The 27,854-nt window shown below is 42.7% G+C and overlaps 1 protein-coding gene across 1 annotated transcript in view; it reads left to right on the top strand.

Moving 5' to 3' along the window:
• Nucleotides 1–20,091: 20,091 nt before the first annotated feature.
• Nucleotides 20,092–27,854, top strand: part of LOC115334135 — a 30,640-nt gene continuing 22,877 nt past the window's right edge. Inside the window, exons 1-2 of the mRNA XM_029997974.1 lie at nt 20,092–20,186; nt 22,910–23,038. Of these exons, the coding sequence (XP_029853834.1) occupies nt 20,092–20,186; nt 22,910–23,038 (224 nt within the window). The remainder of the gene's footprint in view (nt 20,187–22,909; nt 23,039–27,854) is intronic.

Below are 27,854 nucleotides of genomic sequence, written 5' to 3'. Positions count from 1 at the left end.
CTTATTCACGTTTGAATGCCAATCAGACAGCAGCTTCCATTGCTCTGCTTAAAAAATACAGGAATGTCCTGGTTTCAGCTGGGATAGAGTTAATTGTCTTCCTAGTAGCTGGTACAGTGCTGTGTTCTGGGTTCAGTATGAGAAGAATGTGGATAACACACTGATGTTTTCAGTTGTTGCTAAGCAGTGTTTAGACTAAGTCAAGGATTTTTCAGCTTCTCATGCCCAGCCAGCGAGAAGGCTGGAGGGGCACAAGAAGCTGGCACAGGACACAGCCAGGGCAGCTGACCCAAACTGGCCAAAGGGGTATTCCATACCATGTGATGTCATGCCCAGTATAGAAACTGGGGGGAGTGGGGGCGGGGGGATCACCACTTGGGGACTAGCTGGGTGTCGATCAGTGGGTGGTGAGCAATTGCACTGTGCATTATTTGTACATTCCAATCCTTTTATTATTACTGTTGTCATTTTATTAGTGTTATCATTATTAGTTTTTTCTTTTCTGTTCTATTAAACCGTTCTTATCTCAACCCACGAGTTTTACTTATTTTCCCGATTTTCTCCCCCCATCCCACTGCGGGGGGGGAGTGAGTGAGTGGCTGTGTGGTGTTTAGTTGCTGGCTGGGGTTAAACCATAACAAGGAAAAAATATACTTCGAGGTGATAAGGAAATGGTTGAAGGGTGATAATAATATTATGATGTGTATTAATTTCCAGAGGAGCTATCGTGGCAGGGTCTCATTTTTCATGGTCTCATTACACAAAAATATGCAAGACAGAATACTTTTTGTCCTCAACAGCTTACAATTTAAATTACAAGATGTTGTGATGAATGAAGTAACAAATATGAGGGGCAGATGATTAAAAAAATGGAAAGGACTGTGACCAGAAGATGTTTTTACATTGATGTGTTGTTGTATAAATTGAAGGTTTGAGGTGGGTTGCTAAAATAGACAAGTTAATTATGTCCATAGTCTCAGCTGGCCACTTGCCTATCCAATATGAGCTAGCAATTTACTATAGGTATTGTGGCAGAAACAGGTACTGAGGACAGATTTGAAATCAAAGAATACAAAGCAGGAAAACACATGAAATCAAATTACATGCTAAATAACCGTGAGCTGAAGGCTGTGCCTCCCTTACTATCTGAGTTCTCTTGCTGTCCACAAACTTTTGAGGATCTTTGACAATGCAGAAGCTCTTGTTTGAATAGAAGCCCTCACTTTCTGGCTCTTTGTTGTGCATCATTGATGTGACATTGCAGCGATAACAAAAGGCACAGGAACGGGCCCGTTTCACATATATGTCCATGAGAAGGATGCTTTGGAGTCTGACAAGACCTCCATTCATGATGTTGCTCTTCTCAGAGTCTAGAAAGCTCTACCTGTTCCCTTGCCTGGAACTTCTGGAGAAAGAACAGCCCAGGTCTTTGTTTTATTGTTGTCCAAGTCTCCTTCATTCAGCTTTGTAATCTTTTTGTCAACTTATCAAGGACCTTTTTATTAGCCTTTATGGTTTGTTTTCCAAATAAACACTTCTGTCATGAGCATTTTGACACAGAGCAGCCTTGTTCCCATGTCCAACATTAATGGCACATGCAGATGGTTTATGGATTGCTCCAAAAGAAATGCTTCAGAGTCAGGTTTCTCTTTGCAGACCTTTCAGCTGTACCTTGTTCAAGGAAAAAATCCACAGTAGCTTGCAGTTCTAATTTGATATGAGTAAAAATACATTGGCTTTGAGTGGCACTGGGCTAATGCACATCATGAGATGACATTTCTAATTTGTAATTTCAGCTATGTTAGCTCTTAGGTGTCAGTTCATAATTATTTTTAAAGATTATTTTAATGTATTGGGTTTTGGTGCACTACTTGCATTTATGAGTGATTACAAGGGCATCTAGAGCCTGGATTTCTTTGCTTGTTTCAATCCAAATAAAAACAAGTAAATATTACGCATACAAACTAGTCACAATACCTTCTGTTTTGAAGGACCTTCTGTTTGAATGAAGCTCTGTAACTCCAGTGAAAAATACTGGAGCTGCTTGGAATCTCTCAATCCCAGCTCTAATTCTCACAGCATAGAATGGCAATAACGAGCTTGATGTATACTTATTGACTATTCGGTATATTGTTTATTCTGATGGATAAATCTTAAATTTTCATTGTTATTGCTGCTGCTTTGAACTCCCTGAGCATTTTGAGTTGGGTGCTTTCTACCTAATGAAGCTAAGTGAGTGAGTCCTATAGCTTCCTACTCCATATCTCACCCCTGTTAGCTGTAACTGGCCAGATGCTTAGGAAAAGGAAGAGAGCAAGTGGGCAAGTGATCCTTCTCTGGGCAGTCCATGAATTTTTAAAACAGTTTTTGAAGTAATTTATATTTTTTTACCTTCACATGCTTGTGTAACAATAGTTTCCACGATGCGATTATGTATTATGTGAAAAAGTGCTTCCTTTTTGTTATTTTAAGCTCAGTGCCTGATCATATTGTTATGTTGTATGATAAGAAACAGCAGCTAACTTCTTTTCACCTTCTCAGTATAACAGGTCCTAGCTCTCCTTCTTCAGTTATTGCTTTCCTAAACTGAAGAGTCCAGTGTTTAATATTTCTGCACATGGATGTTCTTCTATGCCTCTGATATTTTTTTTCCTGTGTCTTTTTTGTATGTGATTTACCTCTACCGCAGCCTTCAAGTTGTGTTTTCAGTCCTGGTGCTCCAGAGACGTGCTCAGTCAGTGTTTCAGTGTGGCTAACGAATCTCGCTCCACAGCCAGAGGTACGAGTTCTCACCTTGTGGCAAACCTGCCCGAAGGCTGCTGCCAGCTAACTCGGCTGTAATTGGGTACCTGGTAATTTCAGCTGGGGGTAACCAAAGGTGGCTGGACATGATGCGGAGAAAATTACTTTTTTGTGTTTTCATGGCTCCGGAAACTGAGATGCCTCAAACCCATCTGCCTGATAAGGGTCTGTGCTTGAGACTGACCTGCGTGAGTTTTTGTTACGGTATATAGATCAGTGAATTACCTGGCAAGCAGTGCAGTGGAAGCAAGTAATTCTGTAACTAAGAGTTCACAACAGCACATATTTTTTCTAATTTCATCCTTCATCTCGTTCTAATATTTACCAATAAAGAAAACAAACATGTCTTGCAACTAGAATATATATGTAGAAAGAGGTAGTAAATTAAACAGATATAATAGGAAGGATTTTTTGTAATACTGTTTTTCATAACAAATCTAAGGCACTTTAAACTTTGTCATACTCTGTGATGAATGTTGTGATTAATATAATAACTTCATTTATATGAAGTATAATCTAGGCCACTCCATGGAGCCCAGAGTGCTCTGTTTCAAACAATTCAAACATCTTCTGCCTCAAGCAAAAGCTTCAGCTGTAGTAAGAAATCTACCACTAAAAAAAAAGGTTCTATTAACAAAGGTGCTTATAAAAAAAGGGGGGGGGAAGGGAGGAGGTGGATTTGGTCTTCACTTCTAGCTCTCAGAGAAAGGATAAATATAGGGCATCTGGGATTCTGTAAATTGTTACATCTTTTGTTTTCAGAAAATTGGGTGTAGGTGTGACAAACATGATTTGTTGTCCCTTTGGACTGCATACAGATACTTGATTGATTTCAGTGTTGCAAAAACCAAAGCCAACCCCATGTTTTATCACCGTACTCCTTTATGAAAGATCTTGAAGATGAGATGAAATGCCCCAAATATAAACTATTTTTATAATTACTGATGGAGCAAAGAATAGGATTGTGTATACTTTGTAAACACTTTCTCTTGTTCTGAGCATCAGAGATCTCATAGTCTCTAAACACAGGTATTTAAGGTTCATAAATGTCTTTGTATTTGAACGCTGTGTTTTGTACTCTAGTTTTGTAATTTTACAGCCAGAGCAAACCTCTGGCTTCAGCAAATTTCATGCACTAGCTTATGTGCTGCAGCAAATAATTTTGGATTGATGCCATAAAACTGGTCTAGTTCATATTTTAATAATTATTTTGTAATCATAACTATTAACAATTTGTAATATGCAAATTGTTACATAGCCAAAAAAAGCAACAAAAATATCTTTTGCTTGGCAGATTTGGTTGACTAAGGAATAAGAGAACTCCTGTTTCTGTTAACTTATCTGTTTAAATGCAACCTAAGCATTTATGACAACAATTTTTGGATACTTGGATATCCAGAATGGGTACTTGGACACTTTATTCATCTTTGACATGACGGCTGAGCTATCTTCCCCACTCTAGATACATTCCCCTAAAGTGTTAGGGTTAAAGATACATGTCTGGAGCTAAGCAAGAAGCATATTCTGACTCCTGTTCAGCTCTTCCAAGCCACAGAAGTTTTTATTTTCAGAGCTGTCATTTGAATATGTTCAAGATATTTCATGAGCATGGAAACATGTTCAAAACAGTACTCCAGTCAATTAATTAATTTCTTTCTGCCATTCCAGAATTGCTTTAAAAGAGAGCATTTTGGGGGTTGTGTGGGGTTTTTTTGTTTTTTGGGTTTTTGTTTGTTTGTTTGTTTGTTTGGGGTTTTTTTGTAATAGTACTTTCAGGAACAGAAGCTTGTTAGAGAAATGGAGTCACATAAGGAAATTTATGATCCTTGAGCAGGCTCCCAGTTGTTTGGCTTTTACCTTGTGTTTCTGATTGGGAATGGGTGTTTGAAGTGTTGCTTTGTGTTTCTCCACAGGTAGGTCAGTAAGCAAACACTTTTGTTCCTGACAAAAGACCGGAGAAGAATAAAAATTCAGTTTCCTGTAGTTGCTTTTTGAGCTTTCAGTTCCAAGGACACAGCTTCAAAGAGCCTAGAAAGATACCAAACAAGAAAGTCAAAAAGGTAGAATATTTTTTTTACTTCACTCCCTTAAATAATGCCTGAAGTGTACACTGGAGGGAAGGCATTTCCATCATCCAGAAGCCTCAGCCTTTGTGGGAGAGGGAGTGTTTCCTCTGCCTGCTGAACAGCATCCAGGCTGGGGAGCTACCTTGCCTTTCACTGGGGATGCTCTTGTATGCAGAGTAAGTCACTTGCTTTTCCTTTTCAGAGTAGGCATATATTCTTATAATCTCTCCTGATTTGGGAGAAGTCAATTTTCTATTTCCAGAACATGCTTTATTTGCTCTCTACTGCTGATTAACATACAAAATATACTGTTCTCTGCCAGATGTTCTGTCTTTTGCCTCATCCTTTGAATTTTAGTTGTAGGGAGAGGTGCACATTTGGGAGCTACTCCATAGTAATTTCTTTTTCTTACATGATAGGGTAAGAAGCTGTACTAATGAGGATTGCTCAGGAGGTCACACCACCAGTGGCAGCTGACAGGTTGCACAGTGAGCCACAGATGGTGGCTGAATACAGTCAAAAATAAATGCTTTGTCACAACGGACTGTGGGCATACTTCTGTGTTCTGACATACAAATTTCTTATTAATGCGCCATGAAATGTGTATCTTAGGCATAAGTATAGGTAAAAGTAGTCACTTAACATGATTTCTTAATTTATTTTATTCAATATTTAAAAAATGAAAATACTCTAGGGCCTGGAAGGGGAAAACAGTTTTATCTACCTCCATTACAAAAGGATACAGAATAGTTTGCAAAGAGAATAACGAAAACCTGCAGAGTCACATCTTCAGGCTGCGTAAGCAGGTAGAGTATTCAGCTTGCATGACGAAGTATGGTAAATGGGGGTGAGGTGGGTAATCCTGCCAAGAAAAGAAGGTTCATGTCCCATATGTAGGTGGAATAGGGTTTTGCCTTGGTGAACTGGGAGATGATGGCAAGACCATTAAGATATGACGAGAAAAACATTGTCTTGCCTGCTTACCAGAAACTGCCAGAGTTTAATGCCAGATGTGAGCCTAAGGCCAAATATTTTCAGAATTTTAACCTGATTGCAAACCCCTCTATCCATTTACAGTGAATTTTTGGCAGTGCTGAGCCTGTATCTAGACTTCTCTGGTCATACCTCTAAAATAGTGTGCTCTCCCTGGGAGGTTGTGGGGAAGGGTGCAAATACACAATTTGCTGTCCAAAGCTCTGAAGTGGTGCAGCTGCAGTAACAGATTGTGCTGTTGACACTGGCTTTTCCTGCTCCATTAATCTCTTAATCTGTCTGTGATGCTTTGAGAAAATGCACAGCTCTCCTCTTTACGAGCTTGACCATGCCGGCAGGGCTGCACAACTGTCCACATCATGCTGGTGGTGGGCAGGGGACAGCTTCTGACATGAGCAGTCATGTTCCAGTTCCTCTCAAACATGAATTACTTGATATCTTCCACATAACAGGAGCAAGTGAAAAATGAAGGCTCCTGATTGCTGGAGCCGGGGGCGAGGCTGAAAATCTTGTGGCTTTGGTTGTGTATGGAAAGCTGCTGATTTCACAATGCTTTTGCATATACCTGTTTTTCATCTGACATGACAAATTTTAGGAAGAGCTTGATGTTATTACAAATAAAGGGGAGCTGCTTGCAGGGTTGCTTCAAAGGGAGAAGAAAACACCTTGCTACAAGGTGAGGGAATGGGAAGTGACTAAAGGAGCCGCGAGCTCCCATGTGCCAGCAGCAGGCAGAGGAGTCCTTGTGTGGGGACACACTGAAATGTTGACACAAGAGTGAGCGAAATGCGTTCATTTTCCCTTCTTAATAAACGTACCAGGTTCACGCTGGCTTAGCTGGCACAACTCCATTGCTGCTGTTAGTGCTGGCCCACTGAACGTCACCCTTCTTGCCACTCAAAGACCGTGCTGCAGACCCCCGGAGAGTTTGTGTTCAATCTGAGATGTGACCATGGATTTCCCTAGTGATCCATGGCAAATTGCCTACCTGTCTCATCTGCAAGGTGGAGGGAACCATCCCTCCTTAGCCCAGCTCTGGCCCATTTGCATCACTCTACACCATGTGTATTGTATCTCCTAGTTTGTGTAGCACATTGAGGGGATTGTCGCAGCTGGATTCTCCAAGCTTGCCTGCAATGACAATGAGCAATGATGAAAGTTCTCTTTCCAGGCACTTGATGTGTAAAGGGGTATTTTACTTGAGCAGTAACTTTGCATTAAAATAGAAACAAATATTCCAGGTGGCCTCCTCTAGCATCCTGATGCTAAAAGTTCTGGAGCGCTCCTAGTTGCTAATTCTGTTATGTTTTGGATTTCACATTGGTCCACGGATGCTAGATTTCTATCTGCCATTTGATATTACCTTCAAACCTCCTGTGCTTCTGGCAGCTCACCTGGAACTGTTCCCACTCCCCTATCACAACATATCCTCTGCTTCGCTCCGAAGGGCCGCGTACTATCTGTGTGTAAGGTCTGCAGCATGGTGTACGTAAGGTAGGAAATGAAAACTCCCTTCTGACTGCATGGATGGTGCAGGCTGCTCTTGCCTGGAGTTCACTCTTCTGCTCCGTTGTTTGCTTTAATAGTCAGTTCAGACACAGCCACGAAAAATCTGTCATGAACAGGTCCATCCCACTCCTTCAGAGTGTGAACCCCCCTATTTAAGTTCTTTGCAGTGTTATGGGTATGTAATTATTTTGAATGTTCTGTTTATCTGTTCCCTCCCAGTGCAGCTGGCATGACTGTGTCTGAAGCTTAGGGAAGAGGATCCTAGCTGGATGCTTTTGCCCAGCTCAGCTGATCTGTTTATTTCTGTTTCCAACACAAAAACTCTGGAATTTGGTTAAATACTTCATGAATTTCTTTCCTACCCTAGCGAGATGATGCAGGGACATGCAGGTCAAAGCAAGAGCCAAGCTTTGTGTGTGGATGCCAGCTTCTCATAAGGCATTTCTTTATAGATGTGCAAGATTTAATTACTTAAACTAAGTTTAGTTTAACTATCTAAACTAACCTACCAGCTAGGTTTGAGGGGATTCACAAGGCAGAAAGGAAGACAGGTTTGGATGGACTAGAAAAAATTAGGGTGGAGAAGGGCCCCAGGAGGAAAAGTGCAATAATCAAACTGGGACTTGACTGCATCCAAGGAGGAAAAGAAAAATAATAGATCTTCACAGATTTGACTGACATGGGCTGTGAGAGAGGGAAGGGGGAACTGGAGATGACCCTTGAGATATGGGGCCAAAAATACAGTGTTGTGGATGTGATATTTCTAACAAAGAACTGGGGGAGAAGAAGACAGAGGATGAATTAAGGTTTTGATTTTATTTTCACTAAGCTTGGGATGTCAGGGAACCTTTCAGAGGGAGCTGCCAGTGAGACAGCACAACCTGCAAGTGTGAAAGGAATTCAGTTTTTTAATGTCTGGAATATTTCTGAGTCTTAATGAGATGGCAGCAAGGTTGTTATTTATGATGTCTCTGGTGCATAGTTCAAAAGAATCTGGAACACAGCTATGAATTCACCGCAGTTAGAGGGAAGGAGTGGCAAAAAAGCTTAAAAAAAAAAAAAAAAAAAAAGAAAAGCCATATAGCCTCCTAAAATGATGCCCTGGGGCCTTTTGGCAGAGCTTGTAACTTGTGATCCTGCATTTTGCCTATTTTGTTAGGAAACGTTGAGACTGGTTGTCATCTTGCAGATTGCATGCTGTACCCAAACTCAGCTTTGGTCAGCCTTGCTTTCCCCTGCCCAACAAGCACTCGGTACATTTTAGAGGTTTAATTGGGTTTGCATTTCTCTTTGGTGGATCGTGAGCCCTGTAGATATGGCATCAATTTGTCCTTTTTCTCCAGTCCTGCTCAGCATCTGTTCTGCTCAGTGGGACAACAGGAGGATTAAAATGGATTAAAGTTGGGTAAAGTGCCAAGGTGCCAATAATAAATACAGGAAAGAAAAAAACTTTCAGATATAACTCATGAAAAGGTAGGGTGGTGAGGAGGGAAACACAGCTGTATTTTTGGATGGAAATCCTGACAGGTCTATCAGTCAAGATGAAATCTCACATTACACAGTGTTTGTAGTCCAGAAATTCTCCTAATTGCTTTGCTGAAATCCTTACAAATCGATTTGCAGATTACATTGAAATCGTTTCTCTCTCTACCGAAATGTCATTTTTGCTAATAATGGACATTTTGAAACAGGAAATGACTAATGTACAATCCATTTGAAATTTTAAAGGTGAGTTCATGGAGGCAGAATGTAATCTTCCAAGGAGAAGTGAGGTCGTTACCTGTAGTCCTCTGATAAATGTCGCGGGGTGTTAGCAACCATGGGAGGGGACGTCTTTGCGGTGAACTCATCCTTGTAGATTCAAATTGATTTTGAAGTATTTGCACCAGTGTTTGTCATATTATGGGTTGAAATTCATTGCCCTACAGTCTTTGGGCAGGCTTTCCTCATCCCTGTCAGGGTTTACTAACATCAGGCTAATTGCTTTCTTACTGCTGGAATAGGGAGAATGACTTTTTTTTTTTTTTTTTTTATTACACAGCTTCCTGGAGCAGGACATGCTGCACAGGGTCTGGAGGGACCTGCTGCTCTCTGACCTCCACCAGGAGCTCTTCAGAGAAGTCCTATGGGAAGTAAAAACAGTCAGTCATGATTTTCTAAGGTCCACACATCCAAATCTTTTTATACAGCATGTGTACTAAGCTATAGGCACCTATTGAAAATGTGCTGTTTTATAAAATGCATTTCAGGAGACCAAACCTTTTTTCACAATTTCCAGTAAATAATTAGAAAACTGCCTACACCACTTAACTAGGCCACAAAATGTTTCAACTTTAATGAAATGGAGGTGTAAAAGCCTCAGATATTGCTTACATTAAAGAGATGGGCTGTTGAGCTTTTCAATAACAGCGGTATCAACAAGACTCAAAATCTAAATAATTAGTTGAATTTGCAGACACTTGGCTGAATTGCAAATTTAACATAATTTCATTGATTCTCCCCATAGCTAATACACATTTATATTTATCTGAGCACAGAAGGGGGAGAGAGCAGAAATGGGAATGGGAAGCTCTTACCTTAAAGTAAGTCAGATTGATTTTTTACTTACCTTTCTCTCAAGGATTGTTGAATAGTTTAACAGGAATTGTACCCCAGTGATTATGATGAGAAAATAATTGCACTATTAAAAATAATCACCGCCTGGGATTTATATCTGAGCGTTTGCCTTACATGTTCTTATAAAATGGGCAGAACAATAGAAACCAACATGTAATTATAAGTATTTAAGCCCTGTTATAATGCAACAATTGCTTAAATGTGAAATCAGACTTTACAATGTTTAAAAAGAATATATATTTATTCTCATAATAATTTATGATGATTCTGTTTGGTTGTAATCTCTCACTACACTGAGGCTTTTTTCAATTTTTCAGTTGAATTGTTGATTCTAAGCTTACAAAACCCAAGGATTGAAGTGCCTTGTGCAAACTATGTATGCCTGTGTTTATTACAGGTGATTGGAAAGTTTTTGATGTAGGGAAATGCTCATCTGTTGAAATGAAAAGCTTTGGGCAAGTGTTTCAAGGAGATGTCTGTTACAAAGGCTCCTCAGGTTCTGGCTTGGTGTGTGCAGCAGGAAGGTTGAAGGAGCCCTTGAGGGCAGTGGTGCTTGCACTGGTTTTATGAGGCCGCAGGTCAAGCCTCATGATTTGGGTTGCTACCACTCCTGTTAGCCTGTTTAGAACCCCATTTAGAGAATTTCAATTTCTAGCAATTTGTGGACACCAAAAAACTCCCCAGCCAACCATATGTGGACTATAGGAGCTTGTTTTTGTAATCCCCTTTCTTGCACAACTTAAAATCACCCCATGGACTCCTTAGAGGTCTAGAGGCTGCAAATTGGAAGCCAGTCATTTCATTTATAGGTGCAGTGTGGAATATTGATCTCACAGTATCATGGCTAGGGAACTGCTGAGAAATCAGACATCTCAAGGAATGGTGATTTAACACTGGATATCTGCAGCAATTATCTTAGCACCGTGATTTTCTCCTGTCCCTTCCCAAAGCCATGCACAGTTGTTCTAGCTCATCTTTACAACAGGCAAAACTCTGGTGAAATACGAACCATTTTGTTAAGCAGAGTTTTTCTTTTCTGGCCAGCCTCATTATAAATGTAAGATGGTGCACAGGATGCACCCGGTAACACGAACGTAAGAACAGGCAATTGCTCATAAACAGATGTGTTTATTTTCATGGCATTGCAGCTGGGTGATTAACATGGCTTGTTCTCTGGATGACACCAGGGTCACAATTCTAGCCTAAGGGACATTATTACTTACTTACTGTTACTGTTTTTAGCGAAAAGGATTGCAACTTGAGCCCAAAATGACAGATGAAATTGTTGTTTATGTACAAAATTGGTCACATTAGTGTCTGGAAATTAGCATAACAGATATGAAACTCCTGCTTGAATTTCAAAAGACAGCTTTCTTTTGCAGCCCCCTGTGGACCACATCTGAGGTCGTTAAGTCATTAGCAGGCAGCAGGGAAATAGTAATTTTACTTTTCTTCAACCTAACCATCCCTGTGTGCAGCCCCTTTTCTATTCACATTGCCACTTCTACTAAAGTTGATTACTAACACGATCTCTGAATAAATCTGGTTATACAAGAAGAGATGAGAATCTCAGTAAAGCCGTTAAATCTACGTTTATAAAATTATCTCCCTGGACTTAATTATTACTATCCTGCTGGATGCTCTTATTCTACACTTGCTTATCCCTTGACTTTGTTCTCTTGTTTGATAATACAACTTCTCATAATCCACACAAGCCTTGCAATATCTTTCACTCACTTGCTGACATTTCACTTTGTTGTTGATATTCATCACGAGGTATCCCAAAAATGCCTGTCAATTAATCAGTCATCAGTCTGCAGAGTGTTATTAGAGCCAGGGACTAAGCACCCGGCTTTCAAATGAGGCAGCATTTATCAATTCATGTACCTCTCACTATGAGAAAAGAGAAATCGTACTATGTATGTCGTTGCCAGCAGCCTTTAGGATAGTGAAAGTACAAGGCGAACTCTGGACCAAATCCTGCTGGAGCTTTTGGAGGTATCTTTCAGCTTCAGTGGGTTTTGGCTCTTTCTAGCCTTACCTGTTGTGATCTGATGATTATTCTGTCTCATGATTAAAAAAAGTCTGGAATCCAGTGTTGCCTTTAAACGCTGTTTTGAAAATTGTAATTCCCATGAATTTTAAGAACATGAGCTGGCTCTAGTGACTGCAGAAATATTATAGGTTAACTTTTCTTCAGACTTTGGAAGAAATTAATAACTGAAAAGCCACTTTTTGGTAATCCTCCCCCCACTTTTCCATGCACAATTTCATGCTTTCCATCTGTTCTACATATTGGAGGTTTTTTTTTTTAATGGGAGCAGCCTACTTCTGCAAGAATGAGCAGGCTTCTGAAAACCAACAGCAAGAATGACCATAAATGAAGTGTGAGGTGCACAGCACAACACCTGGGGCAGGGTTTTCCTTCTGCTGTTTCTTGCCACCAGACTTAGCTGTGTCAAAGGAGAAGCCAAGAAAGCCTTTCTCTCTCCTATAAGAAATAACGGTGTGTTCTGCTTAACAGGGAGCAGATTCCCATACAGGGGGTTACTTTACAATCTCATTCTCCACTTGTCCATTTGCTATCAAAGCCCCAAGCTCCAGAGTACTTGAGCAATGACTGGCTATAACTGAACAAGGGTGTCCATGTGTAGTAAATATGTTTTTGTTAGTCATCTGAACATGGGTGTTCTCTGTCCATGGTTGTGAGCAGTGTTGTAATTAGTGGTAATATATATATTTTTTTTTTTACATATATATATATTATAATAGATAATATATTTGCTTCCCCAAAATACATTCCCAACTGTGCTCCATCCAAGGAGTCTTATGGCTCTGTGTAACATGTAGTCAATGAAAGAAATGCTGTGCTGGATCTGTCCAAATGTAAGGTATAATTTAGGGGATACTGAGAGTTATATAGGCCCTCAGATTTATGAACCCAGGGGAGATTGTAAAGCTTTTGCTAGCACCAGTACCTTGCGGTGTCTAAAAAGGTGGAGTGACATAGGTGTGAATACTCTGCAGGTATTTCCTCATTGCTCTTCAGCAGACAGAGGGCCCACGTATATGCTGCTGTTATAACAAGTAGGAGAAATATCTCCAGTTTCTCATTAATTACTGTTTCAGCAAAGCTCCCTGGGAGACCCAAGCTCTGCCTGGCCAGTTAGAATGACTGAGCCAACGTAATCCCAGAGCTGGCTCAGAGCTACTCAGCATCAGAAGCTGACCTGAGCATTGTCGTTCTGGGGAGGAACAGCCAGATCCTAACTCCAGAGAAGGTGCAAGTGGCATGGGAGGGGAGGTTGAGGCTTGTAAAAGCTTTATTCTTGTGCTGCTGTTTGGAGGACAGGAATGGGCAGGTTTTAGGACATCCCCCTTTGCACAGGCATGAGCACAGACAGGTGATGAAATGGTCGGTTCTTCCTGCACTCAGGGCTGGCTCTGCTTTCAATGAAAGATTATTTAAATATACATGTTTCTAACCTAAATGTGAGTTGCTACCATTTTCCTCCTTGTCTGATAGTTCAGAGCAGAATTTTTATGTTGGAGGTAAGTTAAAGAGATTGCTGAATATTTTTTTTTTTATTTATTTCTTTATGAAATGTGTTTCTTAGAGGGAATGGGCTTTGAAGGGAAGTTCCTGGTCTGAAAGAGGCAGTGGGGAGATTTAATTCCCTTTTTTCTCACTTGGGATACATGTTCTGATTGGTATACTAGTCATTCTGAAACCTTCGAAAAAGTTTTGCAAGACAGGAATGTCATCCCATCCAAACTTCTTTGGCTATACCATAATATCCCTTAAAGGTCTTTAAGTGATATAATCTTTCATGGGGTCTTCTTCAGCCCTTGTTTTTGACAACACAGAACACTTACTCTCTATGGTATTTGATGAGTAATGGTATTCGATGAGTACTCAAGCACTGGTTGCTGTAGAGATGGAAGCTCAGTGCAGAAATCAGAGGCAAACAAATGCCAGTCATGAGTTTGTCAGAGTGAGGAAAACTAAATGTATAGTTAGCAGAGATGTAATTCAGATCCCTGCAAAATCTTCAGTGCTGAAGTGTCAAATTCATACGTGCATAATAATGTTTTACCCGTGTTGTACTTTATTGGTCTGGTTTTAGGCAGGCCAGAAGCGCAGAGTGAAGGGAGGTGGCAGCAGGCAGTGGAGCGACTGTCACCACTGTCAGGAGCTGCTGAGGACTGCATGTGCCCCAGAAGCAGTCAAAGGCCATGGCCACGGCTGGAACCGGGACTTGAGCGTCAGGATATGTACATACAGACACACATTATCTATACGTACATACACACATGCATACAGCTTGCATCAGGGGTGATTTATCGTGGAAGCAGTGCTGTCGCAGCAGCTGTGCTGGCATTGCGTGTCTGCTGAGCCCTGCGGTAAAGATACAGATATAGATGCTGCTTTTGTTATGCTATTTCCTCAAACAGCCCAGCTAAGCTGATAAAAGCATATCTGTACCTACTCTAAGGCTTCCCCTGGCAGAGCTAAGCTGGCTTTGAGATACAATTTGTATTTATTTATTTATTTAACATTCATAACCAACATAGCTGTTCCAGCTAAGGGTGGTCTTAACCTTGATAAAATGACCAGGGTACCGCTAACCTTTTCACAGTGCCATATTTTAGGCAGGGCTCACTCCATTTTTAATGAGATGTTCAATGTAACGTAGTACTGCAATCTGTCAGTCAATAAAAATGCTATTTCCTCCCCAGGCTATACGTATGCTCACCTGTTACAACAATATTGAAATGATGCCAGTTGCATTGTGTTTGTAAACAGTGCCAGATTGGGACTGCATGCTCCATTCTGTAGCATCATGTCTGTTGAGGGATGTGGCCATCACACAATTACCAGCTCCCTTTGTTTTCCCTGGATTTCTCCTTGGCATTTACTCCTGGGGAGGCAGATCCTGAAGGCAGCTTTATTTGCGGCTCAGGAAAAAGACACACTTCAATACACTCATGCTGTATTTATCATCATCTTGCCTGCCTTGAGAAGGAAGCTACTGACGTTGTGATGGATGGAGGATGACTCGACCAATTTTGCTGTGGTTTCTGTAAGTGGGGTTCTCTGTCTTTGGACAGAGACACGGTGTAATTTCTTGTGGCTGTGCCGCACAGTGGAGCTCTAATCTCTTGCTCTTTACTCTCTGCAAATAACCATTGCCTTTTAAAGGAGGTTTTGCCTGATGAAGTACTGAAGTTGCTGTACCATGCTGTTTGGCAATGGTTCAGATGAGAGCCTGCTCCTCACCCCTTCCACCCCTGGTTCTCTGGGGGTAAAAGTACTGCAGCATCAGGTCGGGGTCATGTATAGCATAACCCCCCCGAATAATTTAGTTGCAAATTAGATATACACATCCAGAGAAGAGAGTACTAATGAACACACATTAATAGAGAGCTTCGCCATTTAAACTGAGCTCCGGTAACAGCTCCCCCTTATTTATATTAATACGATTTTGAATTGTTTCCAGTGTATTATCACTAAAGGGACATATTGTTGGACAAGAATATTAACGTGCTCCCCGAAGAGCGGAGTTCAACGTTGTCTTCTTATTTGTTATCCCACTTCGCTTCTCGCCACGGATTTGTTCTGTCCCCATCTGCCTCGCGTTCCTTTTAAACAAAGCTCCAAGTCAATGACTCCGGGCGGAGGTAGCTTTCCCCCGGCTTGCCCGTGGCGACGTTTCCCCGGTGCCCGTGGCGAGGAGGACTTTCTCAGCCCCTTGCTGCCTCCGGGCTCTGCGGGAGCAGCGCTCGCCATGGGGCCGGGGGAGCTGGCGGAGGCTGGGGCCGGCCCTGGCCGGACCCTGCTCTGGGGCGAAGGCACCCGCGGCGCGGGGGCGCAGCGGCGCGGGGGCGCAGCGGTCCGGGGGCGCAGCGGTCCGGGGGCGCAGCGGCGCAGCGGTCCGGGGGCGCAGCGGTCCGGGGGCGCAGCGGTCCGGGGGCGCAGCGGCGCAGCGGTCCGGGGGCGCAGCGGTCCGGGGCCAGGCCGTGCGCCTCCCCGCTCGGAGGGCTGCGCAGAGGCTGCTGGAGGGCGATTACGGGCCTGACGGCTCGGACCGCGGTGATTTGGCTACCCCCCCGCTGAACGGGTGGCAATAGGCAGTGGCTTTTTCTCCTTTATCAGTCAGATGAATCAACACGAACGTGACTGTTCCTTACTGGCTACGTTGCATTCAGTGCTGAAAAAAACCCAGAGATTAAATAACTCCACAAATCAATCTCACCAGCTACTTACTGGGTTCCCCCCCCTGCTTCTAATATGCAGTGAAGATACAGAAGCCTAAAACTGCAGTAAAAAAAGTCAGAAGATGAATTAACTCAGACATTGAGTTTCATTACTTTTTTTAGAAGGAGGAGGAGATTTCTGTATGCCATTTAGAGAACTGTGTATTATAAAATGACGGTGAAGTAACTTTGACAGTAGAAAAATAACGGGCGTGCATTTTATTTGTTCTCTACTATCCTTGGTTAGCGAATGAATCTTCTCTTTGTACCATGAGGCTCAGCTACAGGTTTTAACAAAACTAATTTGGGATCAGCTCAGTAAAGAGCGATCTCTGCTTGCAGTAAGGAAATACCTGCTAATCAAGAGTGAGCCATGGAGGAAATCCTGATCTTTCTCAGCTACAAGCTTTAGAAAACTCGCCTTTCAAGATGTTTGATACAATAGGTAAATCTTCGACATTAGCTAAAAAAGATTATAGATTTTGGGTTAGAATAGCCTCCAAGACTGGTCTAACCTGCACCAGAACTGGGCACAGCTCCTTTCTTCCCCAAAGTGGGCTGCATAGCTAGTCCTTTGGGTATCTTCGTGCTGCAGTGTGCCAGGCAGATCAGGTCTAATGGAGAAAATCAAAGCCAAGCTTTCTCCCATCACTTTTGACACGTTACTGCCCCCCCCCCAAACATGTTGCCACATGTGACTGGTGGCTGTTAATTAGGAGTTATTTTTACTTTCTACACCCTCAAAAAAAAAAAAAAAAAAAAGAAATCAACAAAACCCCAGGCTTATCTAAAGAAAAGCAGATAAAATGTCAGTCTTACTGTGCAAAGAGCAATGTTGGAGAGATGCACTGCTTGGTTGATTTGTCCCACTGTGTACAGTCAGGCTTGTGGCTACGTGCTGGCACTGGACTCATCCAGGCGAATATCCATTAGGTTCATCTGTTTCATGTTGACATAAACTCAAGTGCTCTCAACAGGGGCTTGTTGTGCTGAGACTGTCACCTTGAGTAATGGCTGCTCATGTGATAACTCAATGTAACTATTGGATAGCGAATGACTTACCGAGGCTTTTTGTCGAACCGCTGTACAGCACAAATTCAAGTTTTTATAAATGGGGATCAGTGCCTGTTACAATAAATCAAAGTATTTGTTGCTCCCTGTACTTCCAGCATATTTAATTTACACCCATAATCAGACAAACCCATTGTGATTACAGACTTATTTTTGCTGTTCAAGGTGGCAGTGGTGAAATGTACCTCTAATGATCTTTCTTTCAGAACTCTCCAAAATTTCTCCCAGGTGTCCCAGGAGAAGCCAGCTGGCCAGCACACCGCAGGGCACGGGCTCAGCCCCGCTGTCCTCAGTAACAATATACCTGCCAGTGTGGAAGGACTGCCAAATTATTATTACAGCTAAGGAGTGAATCTTGCCTTGCATGGGTATGTCCTTTGTACTATGCAAAGCAATAGGTTGCACTGCTGATTTTGGAGCTTTCTCTCCAAGTGCTGGCCTTTGGGACCCAAAAAGCAATGAGGAGAGACTTGGAATGAAGAGAGGTGGGAAACGGAGCAGGTTCGTGGTCACGGGGAGATGGAGTGGGTTTGAGGAGTGACAAGACTGGGGACCCCGAGCAATTCTGTCTCTCTGGTCCTAATTTTTGAGGAAGGGCTATTGCTCTGGTACAGTCAGCAGTGTTCAATGAACATTCTGTTGCACAGCTTTTTCCTTTTGGGATGTAATATGGTACCTTTTTCTAGTTTTACTGATGTGGGCTGGATACATTTCTTTACTAGCAGTCCGGATATATGGTTTTGCTTTCTCCCTTCAGCTATGGTCTTTTTATGGCATTCCCTGATCTGGTCTGGAGGGAATTTGCACAGGGTGTTATACAAGGTATTCGTATAGCACAGTCTTCTTGTGGTTGTGGCTGGCAAATCTGACTTGCATGGAGAGTGATAAAATAGCTCTGGTGTCTCTGTTACGCTGGTGATGGTGGCTTCCCCCAAAATGAGTAAGAAACCTAGGTGCTGACCGCCTTGTTTTTTTCTGGAGTGGACCAGCGTGTAGGCTCATTTGTAGCCTTAGGTATTACTTTTGCCACAGACTGTGCTAACAGTGAATGATGGTGTTTCCCATGTTTCTAGGCTAGTGGGATACTGGAGTTGGGTGTGCTGGGAGCAGCCTCTCACTCATAACGCTGTGTTTGGGGAGTACTTGCTCTGTAGCAATTTTGGGGAAAGAGGCCTGGACAGCCTGATGTGCAGGGCTGCCATAGACTGATGAGATCACTTTTTTGTCCCACGTGCTCACTCGGACTCCATAGAAATGATCCTGCACACTGGCAACAGAGTGGGTTAGGCAGAAGAGGGGACAAATGTTTGGTCTTTGAAATTGTTCTATATTTAACTCTAATGGCTTCTGAAGAGTATTTGCTCCCTCCAGGCTTCTTCCCTTGCTTCACTTCTCTCATAATGAAGAGAAAAGAATGATTTTTTTTTCTCTTCTTTAATGGGAAATAACTTGGTTATAGTTTAGTGTTACTTATCTCGTATCATAGTGATTAGCAGAGGACCACTTACCTCAGCACCTGAACTCCCACTGCACAGTCCACAGACCCTGGATCTGGCAATTTCAGCAGCTTTAGATGACATCATACATTTTCTTCACACCCATATAGTCTTTTGGCAGGAAGCTTCACCCATTTTGCTCCGGGGTGGATAGTAGGACTAGGATGCTTCACAGGTGTAAAGTATCGGTTCTCTTGAGCTCCACCTTGGAGGATTCATGAGGAGAAGTGGTTTTGGAACCCAGTACAAAGTATGAAATCTGCCGGTAAAGTTCATTGATATTTCTGAGACTTACTGATGACCACCTGATTCCCAGCCATTTGTTTGACAGAGGTAGCGTGGGATGAATGACAGCACAAAAGACTGTAAACCAGCTTCCATATTTTAATCTGGCTTTTCTACAAGGGGAGGGAGATCGTTTCCTGGCATTCCTCCACAGCTCTGCACAGCCTAAAATTAAATTGCTAGAACACAGCCCTAAGAGATTTTAATTTACATTTCAATAGTCTAAAGTAGCAGTTGGTAAATCTCCTTGTTGGAGTAAGCTTCAGGTTCTGGTTAATCACTGAAGTGTTTGATACTGGGGAGAAATAGGTGTTTAACTTTGAGGGTTGAAGTATAATTTCCTTTGCTGTGGAAGGGTATGAGCACAGGAGCTCTGCCCCTCTGTCAGAAGGGTTTGAAATGTATCAACCCACAGCTTTTCATTACTTCCACCTCTGACACCCGAGGAGCAGACTTGTGTAAACCGGTGCTGCTCAGCCTGCGCGCACAGGAGCGTTGCAGTCCCTCCTCCCCTCCCTGCCCCACCTTCTGTGATTTATTAACTCACTGGGGCCAAAGAAAGGGGGCCAAAAAAGGTCAAGAAGAGTAGTTTCATGCATAGAGCGAGGAGGCGGGTGCCTAGGAAATCAGGGATATGACCATGATGTTGTTGCCCAGCTCCATGCCTGGCAGAGCCCTGGAGAGCTGCTGCTGCTGCAGCGGCTGCCAGGCTGTGCGTGAGAAGGGCAGCCCCGGCCGGTCCTTCCTCTCCCTGCGACCTCCTCATCCTCTGTCCCTCTGCTGAGAGCGGAGGAAGCTCTCCAAGGCTGCTGCTGTGCTGGCCCTCCATCTCATCGCCTGTCCCTTTCCATCCTGCTGCCCTCTCCCTGGTTAGTCCTCTATCCTATAGCACTGGCTCGCCCACTTCGCTGAGAGGCAGCAAGACAGCTCCACGCTTTTGGCGACTTGGACAACCTTAAACAGTGTGTTTTATGCTGAGGTTGGTGCAAGAGAAGATGTCGCAGCTGGTGGAAAATACTGAGACAGCACGGGCGGCGCAAGGCATCCTGCCCCGTCTGCTGCCTGGGCAGCTGCGAGAGGCGATGCTGCAGTGAGGGGTCTGTCAGAGTAAAAACCCAAATTACTGTAATGGGGAGGGAAATCTGTTCTTGGCTTACTGATGGTTAAAAGAAGCCAGACTGCTGGTTTCTGTAGATCCTTTTTTCTTTTCATCATCTTCCCTTTTGCAAGGGAAGCTTTCCTTTGCTACCCAGACGTCCCCGGTGCAAGGAGGATGCTGTGGGGAGTTATGCTCTGACCTGGCAGTGGCTTTTCCAGCCTGTGTCTGTAGTGTCCGTGCCAAGGGAGGAAGAGATGTGTACGTGGCCCTGACAGCACCTGATGAGGGCACCCTGGGCTGTAGGGCAATGCTGTGGTGTATGAAGCCACTGCACCTTTATGTTTAAAAGTCTCCTCCTTGGACTGTGGCATGTCTGGGACTTGGTCCTGTAGACAGTAGGTGCAATAGATGCCTGTCCCACCGCAATGCCAACATCTAGAGGGGCACTCAAAAAAAAAAAAAAAAAACCTGAAAAAGAAGAGGGAGGACATCCCAGTACAAAATCCTTTTAATAAGGTTAGTCTGAAGAATCCCACTGCACAGCCCTTCTGCAGAGTTACTCTCTTTCTACCTTTGTTGCATTATTTTTTCCTTTGGTAGGAAAAACATATTGCAGTTGTGGAATAAAAACTCTTCCAATGAAACAATGCTGAGCAACTCTCATCTGGCATCAAAATGACTTTTGATACAAGCAGTTGAAATGTTAAAAGTTGTATTTCCATAAACTGAAAGTGCGCGTTAGATGGGAGACTATTCATCTGAGCATCAGCACAGAGTTTTCTCAAGCAGAAACAAAAAGGTAAGCTCCAAGCATCCATCTGATTAGAAGTTAACAGGATCTGATTTTACCACTGAGCATGCTGTGAGGTGGACTTTCAGGGTGTTCCTCTCTTCGTCCCCGCTTTACCTCCCTTCATACTTTCTCTGCTATGCTCTGTTGTCCTTCCTTAAGATGTGTTTTGTGTCTTTTCTGGAAAATAAAAGCCCCAGTCTCATTTCCCCGACTCCCGTGGGCACCACCTGCTCTGTGAATCCCACAAGGTGTTTCTATGTGTGTTGGAAAAATCAGCTGGGCTGACAGATACCAGTGCAGTGCATTTACCTTAAATCTAAAACCCAAAGCCCCCAGACCTAAGAACCTGCTCCCTCAGCAGGACTATTATTCCTTGAGGGGCACGTCCCAGATTACCCTGGGAGCAGCTACAGATGTTGACAGATGCCGTAAATGCTATATGACATTACAAGAAATGGAGCCAGGTACCACGCGTGGGTTACTGTAAAGAAGTGCCTTGGATGCTTAAAAAAAAAATAAATTATAGCAAATGAATGTATGAGGCAGTCGGTGACCTCTGATAGTGTGGTTCTGACTCCCTTAATGCTTGACAAATGGTTTAAACTCAGTGGCTGGCTTTGGAGGAATGGAACATGCACTCAACCCAAGCGTAAGCATTTTTTCCAGAATAACACAGAAGTTAATATGCTACAATAAAAGCAGCTGCTTTATTTAATGACCCGTTTCATCATGTAATTCCTGTCTTTAGCTATGAAATGCCAGCAGTTTTCAAGAAGACTGGGAGTGTCCCAGCAATGATGTGCCTGTTATCTTATTTATGAGGGAAAGGAAGAAGCAAACGAGAGCTGTAAAAGATTTTCACCAATGTTGGAGGTGTCCTCTTCCCACTGGGCCTGGCATGGTGGCTCTTGGGCCATCTCTATCTCATGCCAGGCAGAAACCTCTTCCTTGCCCCTACTGCCCCTTCCTCCCTGCTTCCTACTGCTCAAAAACATCGTGTGTCTACAGGTAAAATGCCGAAAATGTTTTAGAAGAGTTCTGGTGTTGGACTGCCCACTCTGCAGGGTGGTGCTGGAGTTTCTCTCCTGCAATGCAGATGGGGGGTTCACTCAGGGGTGCTGCTCTAACATTTGCCACTCCTCTTTTCTTCATCCTCTGCCACTGAGAATAAAAATTGAGGAGCTCTGCTCTTCCTGTCCAGCAACTAATCTGGTAAATAATAAATGGTGATCATAAAGTATGTTTCGTTATGGCGTACACTGGAGCAGATGTGGGCAGTTCCCTACTATCATGCATGCTCCTTATTTCTCCAGAAAAAGGATACTAAAAGAATGAGATACAATAAAATATAATTATTCAGCAAGCATTACTAACTGGAAGATAATGCAATGCAGTGGTATCTTTTGTATTTAAAAATGAGAACAGTTCTGCTTGTTCTTATTCAAAGTCATCAAGTGAATTAAGCTTTTAGTGTTGCAGAGCAAACATGCTTCCAGGAACGTTTCTAATTTGCACATAAAGTTATTTTTTCAGTCTTGGGGTAGTCAGTACTTCATACACTTCTCTAGTCTGTTCTTTGTAGCTGATTCCTTCAGACACTGCTTTATGGTCCTGCCTGGTATGGATGGGCTCAGTTCAAAATGGTCATAGCAGGATTCCCAGCAGGTCCAGGAAAAAAAATGTGAAATGTGCAAAGCTGCATAAAATCTGCAAAGTTAGTTTTCAAATTGTAGCATGCCTAAGCAGTCATTACAGCTCTAGTTGGGAAAAAAAATAGGAAAAAAAAAAAAAAGTTTTAAACAGACAGTTGGAAGTAAAGCTCATGGCCTGTGAGGTAGCTCATCTGGGAGGGTTATTTCAGTCCAGACCATTTCTGCAGTCCATTTCCTAGCGCAGTTCCACGAGCATCTGTGCTGTGCAGGTGGAGGGACAGGAGCAATGGAGAGAAGGGATGGCCTTCACCTCCCAGCGTCACCAGTGGTGTGGTGCCGAATGACCCGGGCATCAGAGGCTCTCCAGCTGATGGGGACCGCTGGGGACCCGTTGGGCGGTGGGAAGTGATCTGCAGCTGATCCTTGGAGTCATTGTAAGTGGTCAAACCCATATCTTTCCCAGGTGAGTGTGCTCATAAAGCTGTTAATATGTGAGATAAGGTGAAGGTTGGCTAAAAACATATGGTAACCTCTAACCTAGTTAAACAGACAACTTTTTTATCTGATATGCTTTTCACAGTTTAACATTTACTCTGGTAGTTTTTATGATGTCCTCTCTTACACTCTGAGGAATTGAACTTCTTTTTTTCTCCATAAACACATTTGTATCAAACAGGCAAATATTTTTTTTCCTGTATGCTGTTCTTCCATGTAATGTCCTCTTTTTTTCTTTGTCTTCCAGCATGCCGCAGTCCCCATGAAGGTCTCTTGTGGCCATTGCATTGGCTCAAAGTTCAGAGCTTGTTGCTTTCCACCAGAGACTCCCCTTGGCCTCTGTTCATGTGCTCACTTGTCTACATTAAGTAGATAAGAGCTGTTTTCTCTTGAGCCGTTGTTTATCTGTTTCCCAGTTTACCAGAGCCTGGTAATAAAACTGTATTAGGTCACTCTTCGTTTGTAAGTAGCAACATGCCCTTTTCTGCAGTGACTGGAGGTGGAATAGCCTCAGGATAAAGGAAAACAAAAATACAAAACATCCTTATTATGGTGACATGACCTTGAAAGGGATCCCGTTTATCACAAACTCTCTCTGCCCCTTGTGTATGGGTAGAGCTGCTAGGGACAGTAGAAGCGGTGTGTTTATTTTCTGAGTTTTTCTCTTAGTGCCCAAGGTGAGTAATTGGAATTTCATTCTCTCGTTGCTTACCTGTAATGTCCAGAATTCATGTCTTAAAGGGCAGTTTATCTCTGGAGAGCTAATATATAAAAGTGTTCTCATGGAACAATTTCATTTCCTGCGTGTGTACAGAGTTGGATTATACTTTGCTTATTGCAGATGAATTTCTTAAATTTTTTCTCCTTATTTTCTTTTTGTTCTTGGCCCTGCAGATGCACCTGGAAAGGACTGAAATGGATTTTATTCTGACTTTCCCAACACAAGAGAACAGTTAAATAAGTTCTGGTTTGTGGTGCCAAGCCGAGCCCCCACTTACATTTGTGGGAGGACACTGAAGGCACAGAGAAAGGGCGTAGCCTGTGAAAACTTCCGTGATGGAGGTTTTGTATGACTCATGAGTAACACAGAAGGAGCTCTGGGTTAGCTGGAGTCAGAAATACCCACCTCCTTATTTGTGAAATGAACAACTCTCACGTAAATCGTGAAGGCATGACAAACCCTTTGGTGCTGTTTGTGCAGAACTCGTTTGCAAAGTTGACTTGTTTTTGAAACAAGGTTTTGTTAGAGACATACGGCTGAGACCCATCTTGAAGACGAATAAAACTTTCAGGCATGTGGAGGACACTACTTCACGCATGACCATTTCTCCTGCAGCATGCAATAATGTTTCATTGTAGAAGTTAGGGTCAGTTTTAAATGTTTTTAAACTATGTTGTGAATAGCATCTATCAGTAAGAGGAAACACAGGGGCAGCATGTTTCCTCTTGAGTCCAGCTCTCATGGTCACAGGTCCATAGTTTCTGGGTAAGAGGTGTGAAGGCAAAGACAGTGAGTGTTTCTATGCATACACCATATACCCTTTTCTTTCACTGTTAAGGTTTAATATCATCCATGTGAATGTAATGCCAGTGGGAAAAGAAGAGCCTCCATTGCCCTAGTTTCACTCCTACAGGGAACGAAACAGTAAAGCAGCACTATCGCCATAAAGTTGACCTTTGGTTTTCACACCAAAAGGTTTGGTGGTGTGCAGGGATCACTACAGAAAAGGAATTATTCGGCAAGGTTAGTGAGAAAGGAAATTAAGTCTGTGTAAGCCTCCAGAGTTTTGGTTTATTTTGGGTTTTTGAACAGCAGAGACTTACTAGGAAGCTTTCTTAGTGTCTAATTCCTTCAGCAAGCAACGGGTTTGTGCCACAGCATCAGAGATCAGGTATGCAAAATACCAACAAATGTGAGTTTTGTTATCCAGGTGAGTTTATGTTCAGGCATATTTAAGGGTCTCTTAAAAAAATACAAAACATGTTGTTTAAGCTCTCGTACAAAATCACATCCAATCGCAGGTATTGGAACTGAAAAATTGTAAACCTTTCCAGGCTTACCTGCAAGCTCGCAAACCATCCGCATTTACTTATGAAAAAAGTTGATATTAGAAAACTGAAATGCTTGTAGCAGACTCCTGTGCCTGGGGGAAACGTGGGCTTCCCAGGGCCCCAGATAATTTCAGCAATAAACATCCTCCACCCAGCGAGGCTGGGCTCATTAATTCAGCTGGGCACAGGGGAGGCTCCAGTGCAATTCTGCTCAGCCTCCAGCTGCAGCCCGGCAAAGCTGTTCCTGCCCAGTCCCCCTCTGATCCACCCCGGACAGGCTGCAGAGCAGGGACGGCAGCTTACGGAGAAGCTGCAGGCTGGTCTTCTAGCAAAATGAACCTTTAATAACAGAAAGTGTAGTGGAAACAAGGGAGGAGGGAAGGCGGGAGCGGCCTCTGCGCATCGCCTCTCTGTCCGGGTGGGATTTGGGGCTGCCCTGCGTGCCCCGGCGGGACCGCGGGCATCTGCTCTTCCTCCTGCCAGGGGCGCGGGGTGGGTTCGGCTGCGTACGCAATAGCTCTGTTTCGGGCAGGACGTGCTGAAGTTCTCGTAACTGTTTCTCAAGAACAGAAGAACAGTGCACGGATTAATTTTCCTTGTCCTGCCCATTCCAGGTTAAACTTGGCAAACCTGTGTGCAAAGCATCACAGCCTCGTGGACATTTCCAAACACAAGTTTTGTGAAGTAAACGTAAAGCCTTCTTTGAAAATTATAATCATAATCCATTTTATTTCAGCATAACGCCTGCTTTAATAATGACTGTCCTCTCATCAATTTTCAACTATGGAGAACTGAAGTAGATAAATATATATTTATCTGTATTAACTACAAATGGGCTGTAAGTTGTGACTACAACTTCATTAGAAAAAGATTTTATTTTTTTTAAGTTTAAACTACATGGACTTTACCTTGTTGAAAAGAAGTGGTAGACACTGTTCTGGTTATTCTTGTCCATATGGATTTTGTACTACTGCACTATCTGGTAGCACTGCTATAGGTAAGGTTTTCTTGACATTTCCTTTCTCATTTGTATTCAGGTACATTGTACGTAGTTAATGATGGCTGACACTTCACTGCTTCAAAACCAAAATGAGAAGCTAAAATCTCAAATTTTCTGTATCTATTTCCAGTGATTGAAATGGCAAGGACAAAAATCACCTTCATGCTGTGGACAGTGGTTGCATCAAATAACAGAACTTTTGCTGCTTAGTTTATTGGATCTTCTGAAAAATTTTGTTAGTTATAGCGGCACAATAATGATGGATATGATAGGTGAAACCCCGCCAAATCATTAAATGTCTATTTTCTTCTCAGACAGACAAAACTGCAGTGCTAAAGGACAATTCTGAATTTGGGTCTCTGCTCTATGTCTTATTGCAAAGAATGTATAGGCATTCTGTCAAGCACTAGGTTGCCTAGGGGTGTGAGACCATCAGCTAAGGAACAAAAGAAAAAAAGTAATGTAATTTTTAGTTAAAATGTTGTACGTACTCTCTGAAGCAGCTGATCGTGATATAATGTCACTCACTAAATGCTAGAAGACAGAGCTAGGTGCCAAGACTGTCCTGTACCTGCACTATATTTAGGGGGATAATTTGTGCTCAATAAAGGCTGCTGGTGGGTGCATGTGTTCATATATTCATGATGACTTGCATAAAGGTGTTATTGGGTGTGGGGTTCTTTAAGTAAGAAATCTCCTGTCACTGCTTTTCCTAATAGCATACTCCAGCAGAGAGCCCTTGCCTGCCCAGAGCGAAACCCATCCCCAGGAGCTAACCACAATTTCAAACAACAGAGGAGTTTCAGTACATTACGGAGTCCTGCATAATGGCTGGCTGCTTCTCAAGTTAAAGATTTATAATATATTTAATACGGATGAAAACGGGAACCATGAGTTGTAAAGTATTAATGGAAGAGCAGTAGACTTGTGCAATCAGGTAAGGTCACTTGCTATGCGTCGTCGGGAAAGAATAGATTCGATATCATTCAGATCAATGCGCTTCAGTACATGCTCTTAAAACATCCCAACTTCCAGGCAGCCTGTAAACTCTAACTATTTCCTGAAGCAATTAATAAAGTATAATGCAAAAGCAAAGCAGAGATGAAAACAAAAATGAAATATCAACTGTAAAACATGGAGTAAACCTCATGTCAGCTCGCTTAGTCATAGCTAAGTGCTGTTAATCATCTACTCTTTATAACAGTGTCAGGTGAACGTCTGAGATTTTAGGTGATTTATATGCCTGTTGTTCACTTTGCAATGCAAATTACTGGAAGGGTATGTGGTCTGTTGCCAAATGTCAGCTGGGAAGAGGTAACCTGCAGCTTTTTGTGCTCTGGGAGTACCTCGAGCTCCTCTTGAGTGATTCCCACAGGATGTATAACCTTTTTCTAATTTGATCATAAACACCTGGTTGTGTAAGTACCACCGTACTATCAGAATATCTCATCTTTCCAAATCCTGTAGTGTAACACTTTGTACTGTAAATATTTACAGTAACGCATGACCAAGCCCTGGGATCATGCATCTGGTGGTACTGCTACTGGCACTTACAGACTGGGCTGAACATAAACATTTTGTATAGCTAAATTCAAATGTGTCTGTTTTGGAAGGAATAGATCTAAAAGAGAAATAAAAAGTAGACCATGGTTTTTGTGTGGACAGAC

This window comes from Aquila chrysaetos, chromosome 2 (assembly GCF_900496995.4).
Source record: "Aquila chrysaetos chrysaetos chromosome 2, bAquChr1.4, whole genome shotgun sequence".
Lineage (NCBI taxonomy): Eukaryota > Metazoa > Chordata > Aves > Accipitriformes > Accipitridae > Aquila > Aquila chrysaetos.
Note: the sequence above shows the minus strand (reverse complement) of the source record. Positions and strands in the feature narration are given on the sequence as shown.